This window comes from Oncorhynchus gorbuscha, unplaced genomic scaffold (assembly GCF_021184085.1).
Source record: "Oncorhynchus gorbuscha isolate QuinsamMale2020 ecotype Even-year unplaced genomic scaffold, OgorEven_v1.0 Un_scaffold_103:::fragment_2:::debris, whole genome shotgun sequence".
Classification (NCBI taxonomy): domain Eukaryota; kingdom Metazoa; phylum Chordata; class Actinopteri; order Salmoniformes; family Salmonidae; genus Oncorhynchus; species Oncorhynchus gorbuscha.
Window position 1 is genome coordinate 136,964 of NW_025744396.1, and position 10,537 is coordinate 147,500.

General features: G+C 48.0%; 1 protein-coding gene across 2 annotated transcripts in view; it reads right to left on the minus strand.

The window, feature by feature from the left end:
- LOC124016882 (MAGUK p55 subfamily member 7-like) overlaps nt 1–10,537 on the minus strand; it is a 276,920-nt gene that overhangs the window by 33,600 nt on the left and 232,783 nt on the right. For both annotated transcript variants that reach the window (XM_046332224.1, XM_046332223.1), the window contains one exon: nt 2,569–2,739. In XM_046332224.1, the coding sequence (XP_046188180.1) occupies nt 2,569–2,739 (171 nt within the window). The remainder of the gene's footprint in view (nt 1–2,568; nt 2,740–10,537) is intronic.

Genomic DNA, 10,537 nt, shown 5'->3' on the forward strand with positions numbered 1-10,537 from the left:
AAAGCACCAAATATGACTGAATCCCCAGCCTGCCAGCCCTGTAGATTCCACCAGGGATTTGAAAGTTAAGGGGGATTGCATGTATTGCAAAACAAATAGCTAAATGGCATTATACTGGGAAAGATGGGATAATCTGTGGACATCAGAGTGTTGGAGTTAAAATCAGAATAAATGTTGGATTGGCCGCTGTGGGTGAAAATCCAGCACTTGAAGAAAGAGGAAATTAGGAATATAATTATTTAACTACAGGTACCGTAGATGTGAGAGAAAATAGCTGTAAGTAGCAGTGTTGTAGTCATTGTTATCTGTTAGTTTACACCAATCAGGGTAGGGATGGTAGGGTGGGGGGTATAGAGAAAAATAAATAAATAAGGGGGATTAGAAATTATGCAGACAATTCAATTGATGGAACCTACAATCTATCTGCAATATTAAAAAAAGGAAAACAAGAAAACAGCCTCTCTCTCGCTCTCTCTTTCTCAAGCTCTCTTTCCCTCTCTTTCTCAAACTCTCTTTCCCTCTCTTTCTCAATCTCTCTTTCCCTCTCTTTCTCAAGCTCTCTTTCCCTCTCTTTCTCAAATTCTCTTTCCGTCTCTTTCGCAAACTCTCTTTCCCTCTCTTTCTCAAGCTCTCTTTCCCTCTCTTTCTCAAGCTCTTTTTCCCTCTCTTTCTCAAGCTCTCTTTCACTCTCTTTCTCAATTTCTCTTTCCCTCTCTTTCTCAAGCTCTTTCCCTCTCTTTCTCAAACTCTCTTTCACAAGCACTCTTTCCCTCTCTTTCTCAAACTCTCTTTCACTCTCTTTCTCAATTTCTTTTTCCCTCTCTTTCTCAAGCTCTCTTTCACTCTCTTTCTCAATTTCTCTTTCCCTCTCTTTCTCAAGCTCTTTCCCTCTCTTTCTCAAACTCTCTTTCACAAGCACTCTTTCCCTCTCTTTCTCAAACTCTCTTTCCCTCTCTTTCTCAAGCTCTCTTTCCTTCTCTTTCTCAAACTCTTTCCCTCTCTTTCTCAAGCTCTCTTTCACTCTCTTTCTCAATCTCTCTTTCCCTCTCTTTCTCAAACTCTCTTTCCCTCTCTTTCTCAAGCTCTCTTTCCCTCTCTTTCTCAAGCTCTTTTTCCCTCTCTTTCTCAATCTCTCTTTCACTCTCTTTCTCAATTTCTCTTTCCCTCTCTTTCTCAAGCTCTTTCCCTCTCTTTCTCAAACTCTCTTTCACAAGCACTCTTTCCCTCTCTTTCTCAAACTCTCTTTCCCTCTCTTTCTCAAGCTCTCTTTCCCTCTCTTTCTCAAATTCTCTTTCCGTCTCTTTCGCAAACTCTCTTTCCCTCTCTTTCTCAATCTCTCTTTCCCTCTCTTTCTCAAACTATTTCCTTCTCTTTCTCAAGCTCTCTTTCTCTCTCTTTCTCAAACTCTCTTTCCCTCTCTTTCTCAAGCTCTTTTTCTATCTTTTTCTCAAGCTCTCTTTCACTCTCTTTCTCAATCTCTCTTTCCCTCTCTTTCTCAATCTCTCTTTCCCTCTCTTTCTCAAACTCTCTTTCCCTCTCTTTCTCAATCTCTCTTTCCCTCTCTTTCTTAAACTCTTTCCTTCTCTTTCTCAAGCTCTCTTTCTCTCTCTTTCTCAAACTCTCTTTCCCTCTCTTTCTCAAGCTCTTTTTCTATCTCTTTCTCAAGCTCTCTTTCCCTCTCTTTCTCAAGCTCTCTTTCCCTCTCTTTCACAAGCTCTCTCTTTCTGGGGAAACCAGTTTTAGACTTAAACAATGGCCTCTGCCTTTCCAATTCCAACAGCCTAGCAGTCCCCTGGTGTCCCATGGTGGTAGTAGTCAGTTACTCACCGACTACAGCAGGACCACCAGCCCAGTCCCCCTGCTCCCAGTCCCCCATGGTGGTAGTAGTCAGTTACTCACCGACTACAGCAGGACCACCAGCCCAGTCCCCCTGCTCCCAGTCCCCCATGGTGGTAGTAGTCAGTTACTCACCGACTACAGCAGGACCACCAGCCCAGTCCCCCTGCTCCCAGTCCCCCATGGTGGCAGTAGTCAGTTACTCACCGACTACAGCAGGACCACCAGCCCAGTCCCCCTGCTCCCAGTCCCCCATGGTGGTAGTAGTCAGTTACTCACCGACTACAGCAGGACCACCAGCCCAGTCCCCCTGCTCCCAGTCCCCCATGGTGGCAGTAGTCAGTTACTCACCGACTACAGCAGGACCACCAGCCCAGTCCCCCTGCTCTCAGTCCCCATGGTGGCAGTAGTCAGTTACTCACCGACTACAGCAGGACCACCAGCCCAGTCCCCCTGTCCCCCTGCTCCCAGTCCCCCATGGTGGTAGTAGTCAGTTACTCACCGACTACAGCACCAGCCCAGTCTCCCTGTTCCCAGTCCCCCATGGTGGCAGTAGTCAGTTACTTAGCACCACTCTGCCATTGCCTGTGTGTATGTGTGTGACTGACTGTGTGTGTGTGTTTGTGTCTGTGTGTGTGTGTGACTGACTGACTGTGTGTGTGTTTGTGTCTGTGTGTGTGTGTGACTGACTGACTGTGTGTGTGTTTGTGTCTGTGTGTGTGTGTTACTCACCGACGAGGACCACAAGCCTGTGCTTGGCCCCACTCTGCCTGCAGTGGGGAGTCACCTCCTCGTAGGTGGGCACGTCAGCCATGTCGTACTGCTCACTCTTCTTACACTCATACATGGATTTGTTGGTCTTCTTGTCTCGCCTGCTGAGGCGGAAGCTCCGGCGAAAACCAGCTACAAATCAGAGAGAGGTGGAGGGGGGAGTGAGAAAGAGAATGTTTAGTCAGTCAATAAGGGGAAGAAAGGAGGCTGTGTGTGTGTACAGTATGTACCAGTGCCCTCAGACAGTATTCACACCCTTTTGACTTTTTACACAATTTGTTGTGTTAAAGCCTGAATTAAAAATGTATTCAATTGAGATTTTTGGGTACAGAATAATATATTAATATATTTCAAAACATGCATCCATGTTTACAACAAGGCACTAAAAGTAATACTGCAAAAAATGTGGCAAAGCAATTCACTTTTTGTCGTGAATACAAAGTGTTATGTTTGGGGCAAATCCAATACAACATATTACTGAGCACCACTCTCCACATTTTCAAGCATAGTGGTGGCTGCATCATGTTATGGTTATGCTTGTAACTGTTAAGGACTGGGGAGTGACCAAGTTACAAGTTTTACTTAAATATACTTGAAAATCCATGGCTAGAACTGAAAATGGTTGTCTAGCAATGATCAAGAACCAATTTGACTGAGCTTGAAGAAGTTTGAAAGGAAAATGTGCCAAATCTTGCACGACCCAAGAGTGGAAAGCTCTTAGAGACTTACCCAGAAAGACTCACAGCTGTAATCGCTGCCAAAGATGCTTCTAGAAAGTATTGATTCAGGGGTGTGAATAATTATGTAAATATAATATTTCTGCATTTTATTTTCAATACATTTGCAAACATTTCTTAAAACATGTTTTGACTTTGTCATTATGGGGTATTGTGCGTAGATTGGTGAGATTGTATTTATTTAATCCATTTTGAATTCAAGCTGGAATAAGTCAAGGGGTATGAATGTACTTTCTGAAGGCACTGTATTTGTGCCCTTTGTACAAAATGCCTGCAGATACAGATGAACAGTTATTATTGTTATTATCTTGGCAACAGTGCATTTCTGGTTTTATGTACGACAAGTGTAACATATTGAGAGTCATATCTGTGCTGTAGGTGAGAGTACTGAACACTAAGCCAAACGGTTTCTCTGTGATCAAATCTGCGCTCCAAATGGCACCCTATTCCATATGTAGTGCACAACTTTGACCAAGGCCCATAGGGCTCTGGTCAAAAGTAGTTGTCATGTTTTGTCATTTATTATCTTGTCTTGTCCCTGTGCTTCCCATTCTATTCGTTTCCCTCTGCTGGTCTTATTAGGTTCTTTCCCTCTTTCTATCCCTCTCTCTCCCCCTCCCTCTCTCACTCTCTCGCTCTCTCTTCTCTCTATCGTTCCGTTCCTGCTCCCAGCTGTTCCTATTCCCCTAATCATCATTTAGTCTTCCCACACCTGTTCCCGATCCTTTTCCCTGATTAGAGTCCCTATTTCACTCCTTGTTTCCCGTACCTGCCCTGTCGGATCCTCATTTATAATTCACCGTGCTGTGTCAATGTTTTGCCCTGTCGTGTCGTGTTTCCCTCAGATGCTGCGTGGTGAGCAGGTGTCTGAGTCTGCTAGGTTCAAGTGCCTTCCCGAGGCAACCTGCAGTTCTCGATCAAGTCTCCAGTCTGTTCTTGTCTTTACGTGTAGTATTATGCTTTTTGTTTTGTAAAGTTTATTCTGGATTAAATACTCTGTTTTCGCCAAGTCGCTTTTGGGTCCTCATTCACCTGCATGACAGAAGGATCCGACCGAGGAATGGACCCAGCGACTACAGACGCTCGTAACACTGCCGTCGAGATCCAAGGAGCCATGCTCGGCAGACACGAGCAGGAATTGTCTGCTGCTCGCCATGCCGTGGAGAACCTGGCCGCTCAGGTTTCCGACCTCTCTGGACAGTTCCAGAGTCTTCGTCTCGTGCCACCTGTTACTTCCTGGCCTGCCGAGCCTCCAGAACCTAGGGTTAATAACCCACCTTGCTACTCCGGGCAGCCCACTGAGTGCCGCTCCTTTCTCACCCAGTGTGAGATTGTGTTCTCTCTCCAACCCAACACATACTCTAGAGAGAGAGCTCGGGTTGCTTACGTCATTTCACTCCTTACTGGCCGGGCCCGAGAGTGGGGCACAGCTATCTGGGAGGCAAGGGCTGATTGTTCTAACAATTACCAGAACTTTAAAGAGGAGATGATTCGGGTTTTTGACCGTTCAGTTTTTGGTGGGGAGGCTTCTAGGGTCCTGGCTTCCCTATGCCAAGGTGATCGATCCATAACGGATTACTCTATAGAGTTTCGTACTCTTGCTGCCTCTAGTGACTGGAACGAGCCGGCGCTGCTCGCTCGTTTTCTGGAGGGACTCCACACAGTGGTCAAAGATGAGATTCTCTCTCGGGAGGTTCCTTCCTGTGTGGACTCTTTGATTGCTCTCGCCATCCGCATAGAACGACGGGTAGATCTTCGTCACCAGGCTCGTGGAAGAGAGCTCGCATCAACGGTGTTTCCCTGCTCCGCATCGCAACCATCTCCCTCCTCTGGCTCTGAGACTGAGCCCATGCAGCTGGGAGGGATTCGCATCTCGACTAAGGAGAGGGAACGGAGGATCACCAACCGCCTGTGCCTCTATTGCGGATTTGATGGACATTTTGTTAATTCATGTCCAGTAAGAGGCCAGAGCCCATCAGTAAGCGGAGGGCTACTGGTGAGCACTACTACTCAGGTCTCTTCATCTAGATCTTGTACTACTATGTCGGTCCATTTACGCTGGACCGGTTCGGGTGCTACATGCAGTGCCTTGATTGACTCTGGGGCTGAGGGTTGTTTCATGGACGAAGCATGGGTTCGGAAACATAACATTCCTTTCAGACAGTTAGACAAGCCTACGCCCATGTTTGCCTTAGATGGTAGTCATCTTCCCAGTATCAAATTTGAGACACTACCTTTAACTCTCACAGTATCTGGTAACCACAGTGAGACTATTTCTTTTTTGATTTTTCATTCACCTTTCACACCTGTTGTTTTGGGTCATCCCTGGCTAGTATGTCATAATCCTTCTATTAATTGGTCTTGTAATTCTATCCTATCCTGGAACGTATCTTGTCATGTGAAGTGCTTAATGTCTGCCATCCCTCCCATTTCTTCTGTCCCCACTTCTCAGGAGGAACCTGGCGATTTGACAGGAGTGCCGGAGGAATATCATGATCTGCGCACGGTCTTCAGTCGGTCCCGAGCCAACTCCCTTCCTCCTCACCGGTCGTATGATTGTAGTATTGATCTCCTTCCGGGGACCACTCCTCCTCGGGGTAGACTATACTCTCTGTCGGCTCCCGAACGTAAGGCTCTCGAGGATTATTTATCTGTGTCTCTTGACGCCGGTACCATAGTGCCTTCTTCCTCTCCGGCCGGGGCGGGGTTCTTTTTTGTTAAGAAGAAGGACGGTACTCTGCGCCCCTGCGTGGATTATCGAGGGCTGAATGACATAACGGTTAAGAATCGTTATCCGCTTCCCCTTATGTCATCAGCCTTCGAGATTCTGCAGGGAGCCAGGTGCTTTACTAAGTTGGACCTTCGTAACGCTTACCATCTCGTGCGCATCAGAGAGGGGGACGAGTGGAAAACGGCGTTTAACACTCCGTTAGGGCATTTTGAGTACCGGGTTCTGCCGTTTGGTCTCGCCAATGCGCCAGCTGTTTTTCAGGCATTAGTTAATGATGTTCTGAGAGACATGCTGAACATCTTTGTTTTTGTCTATCTTGACGATATCCTGATTTTTTCACCGTCACTCGAGATTCATGTTCAACACGTTCGACGTGTTCTACAGCGCCTTTTAGAGAATTGTCTCTACGTAAAGGCTGAGAAGTGTTCTTTTCATGTCTCCTCCGTTACTTTTCTCGGTTCCGTTATTTCCGCTGAAGGCATTCAGATGGATTCCGCTAAGGTCCAAGCTGTCAGTGATTGGCCCGTTCCAAGGTCACGTGTCGAGTTGCAGCGCTTTTTAGGTTTCGCTAATTTCTATCGGCGTTTCATTCGTAATTTCGGTCAAGTTGCTGCCCCTCTCACAGCTCTTACTTCTGTCAAGACGTGTTTTAAGTGGTCCGGTTCCGCCCAGGGAGCTTTTGATCTTCTAAAAGAACGTTTTACGTCCGCTCCTATCCTCGTTACTCCTGACGTCACTAGACAATTCATTGTCGAGGTTGACGCTTCAGAGGTAGGCGTGGGAGCCATTCTATCCCAGCGCTTCCAGTCTGACGATAAGGTTCATCCTTGCGCTTATTTTTCTCATCGCCTGTCGCCATCTGAGCGCAACTATGATGTGGGTAACCGTGAACTGCTCGCCATCCGCTTAGCCCTAGGCGAATGGCGACAGTGGTTGGAGGGGGCGACCGTTCCTTTTGTCGTTTGGACAGACCATAAGAACCTTGAGTACATCCGTTCTGCCAAACGACTTAATGCCCGTCAAGCTCGTTGGGCGTTGTTTTTCGCTCGTTTCGAGTTTGTGATTTCTTACCGTCCGGGTAGCAAGAACACCAAGCCTGATGCCTTATCCCGTCTGTTTAGTTCTTCTGTGGCTTCTACTGATCCCGAGGGGATTCTTCCTTATGGGCGTGTTGTCGGGTTGACAGTCTGGGGAATTGAAAGACAGGTTAAGCAAGCACTCACGCACACTGCGTCGCCGCGCGCTTGTCCTAGTAACCTCCTTTTCGTTCCTGTTTCCACTCGTCTGGCTGTTCTTCAGTGGGCTCACTCTGCCAAGTTAGCTGGTCATCCCGGTGTTCGAGGCACTCTTGCGTCTATTCGCCAGCGATTTTGGTGGCCGACTCAGGAGCGTGACACGCGCCGTTTCGTGGCTGCTTGTTCGGACTGCGCGCAGACTAAGTCGGGTAACTCTCCTCCTGCCGGTCGTCTCAGACCGCTCCCCATTCCTTCTCGACCATGGTCTCACATCGCCCTAGACTTCATTACCGGTCTGCCTTTGTCTGCGGGGAAGACTGTGATTCTTACGGTTGTCGATAGGTTCTCTAAGGCGGCACATTTCATTCCCCTCGCTAAACTTCCTTCCGCTAAGGAGACGGCACAAATCATTATCGAGAATGTGTTCAGAATTCATGGCCTCCCGTTAGACGCCGTTTCAGACAGAGGCCCGCAATTCACGTCACAGTTTTGGAGGGAGTTCTGTCGTTTGATTGGTGCGTCCGTCAGTCTCTCTTCCGGGTTTCATCCCCAGTCTAACGGTCAAGCAGAGAGGGCCAATCAGACGATTGGTCACATACTACGCAGCCTTTCTTTCAGAAACCCTGCGTCTTGGGCAGAACAGCTCCCCTGGGCAGAATACGCTCACAACTCGCTTCCTTCGTCTGCTACCGGGTTATCTCCGTTTCAGAGTAGTCTGGGTTACCAGCCTCCTCTGTTCTCATCCCAGCTTGCCGAGTCCAGCGTTCCCTCCGCTCAAGCGTTTGTCCAACGTTGTGAGCGCACCTGGAGGAGGGTGAGGTCTGCACTTTGCCGCTACAGGGCACAGACTGTGAGAGCCGCCAATAAACGCAGGATTAAGAGTCCTAGGTATTGTTGCGGCCAGAGAGTGTGGCTTTCCACTCGCAACCTTCCTCTTACGACAGCTTCTCGTAAGTTGACTCCGCGGTTCATTGGTCCGTTCCGTGTCTCCCAGGTCGTCAATCCTGTCGCTGTGCGACTGCTTCTTCCGCGACATCTTCGTCGCGTCCATCCTGTCTTCCATGTCTCCTGTGTTAAGCCCTTTCTTCGCACCCCGTTCGTCTTCCCTCCCCCCTCCCGTCCTTGTCGAGAGCGCACCTATTTACAAAGTACATAAGATCATGGACATGCGTTCTCGGGGACGGGGTCACCAATACTTAGTGGATTGGGAGGGTTACGGTCCTGAGGAGAGGAGTTGGGTTCCGTCTCGGGACGTGCTGGACCGTTCACTCATTGATGATTTCCTCCGTTGCCGCCAGGATTCCTCCTCGAGTGCGCCAGGAGGCGCTCGGTGAGTGGGGGGGTACTGTCATGTTTTGTCATTTATTATCTTGTCTTGTCCCTGTGCTTCCCATTCTATTCATTTCCCTCTGCTGGTCTTATTAGGTTCTTTCCCTCTTTCTATCCCTCTCTCTCCCCCTCCCTCTCTCACTCTCTCGCTCTCTCTTCTCTCTATCGTTCCGTTCCTGCTCCCAGCTGTTCCTATTCCCCTAATCATCATTTAGTCTTCCCACACCTGTTCCCGATCCTTTTCCCTGATTAGAGTCCCTATTTCACTCCTTGTTTCCCGTACCTGCCCTGTCGGATCCTCATTTATAATTCACCGTGCTGTGTCAATGTTTTGCCCTGTCGTGTCGTGTTTCCCTCAGATGCTGCGTGGTGAGCAGGTGTCTGAGTCTGCTAGGTTCAAGTGCCTTCCCGAGGCAACCTGCAGTTCTCGATCAAGTCTCCAGTCTGTTCTTGTCTTTACGTGTAGTATTATGCTTTTTGTTTTGTAAAGTTTATTCTGGATTAAATACTCTGTTTTCGCCAAGTCGCTTTTGGGTCCTCATTCACCTGCATGACAGTAGTGCACAATATAGGGGATATGGTTCCATTTGGGACACAGCACTTATTAACTTTTTCCCCCAAACGACATGCAATGCATTTCAATCCTCTTTTCGCACGTACATAGCTATCTGTGCAGCTCATATAAGGATCATACGTAGTGTGGTCTAAAGCTTTTATGTCATATTCTCAAAGACCATAAAAACATTATTGCCACATTCCTATCCATTTCTCCTTCCAGCCTCAGTTTATGCCATGTACCTCTGATGTAACTTCTCTCATGTCAGAGGAAGCAGCCAAAATGGCACCCTATCCCCTATAGGCCCAGGTCAAAAGTAGTGCACCATATAGGGAAATTTGGGACACAGAGAGATGTGATTCATCTGAGCCTTTTGAACCTGTCTGGTGTGTTTTAAGTACATTGACCTCTTCCACCTTCTCCATTCTAGAGGTCAAAGAGAAAACTACTCCCGAGTGGCGCAGTGGTCTAAGACACTGCATCGCAGTGCTTGAGGCATCACTATAGACATATATATATAGAGACTATAGACATGGGTTAGATCCCGGGCTGTGTCGAGACCCATGAGCCGGCACACAATTAACCAAGCGTAGTCCGGGTTAGGGGAGGGTTTGGCTGGCCGGGACATCCTTCTCTAGCGACTCCTTGTGGCAGGCCAGGCGCATGCATGCTGACTTCGCTCAGCAGTTGTACGGTGTTTCCTCTGACACACTGGTGCAGCTGGCTTCCGGGGTAAGTGAGCAGTGTGTCAAGAAGCAGTGCGGATTGGCAGATTCATGTTGTAGAGGACGCGTAGCTCGCGACCTTTGCTTCTGTCATGTTTTGTCTTATATTGTCTTGTCATTTTTGCTTTCCCTTCTGTTCGTTTTCCCCCTGCTGGTCTTATTAGGTTCGTTCCCTTTTTTCTCTCTCCCTCCCTCTCTCTCTTCTCTCTATCGTTCCGTTCCTGCTCCCAGCTGTTCCTATTCCCCTAATCAATCATCTAATCGTTTCACACCTGTTCCGTATCTTGCCCTCTGATTAGAGTCCCTATTTCTCCCCTTGTCTTCCGTTTCTGTCCTGTCGGATCCTTGTATATTGTTCACCGTGCTGTGTCTTTGTCTCGCCCTGTCGTGTCGTGTTTCCCTCAGATGCTGCGTGTGAGCAGGTGTCTGAGTCTGCTACGGTCGGTGCCTTCCCGAGGCAACCTACAGTTTATGGTCGAGTCTCCAGTCTGTCCTCGTCACCACGAGTGGAATTAGTTTTTTATGCTTTGTTTACCGCTCCGATTTGTCTAGGAGTATTGCATATTTCCTTTACTGGAATAAAGACTCTGTTTTCGCCAAGTCGCTTTTGGGTCCTC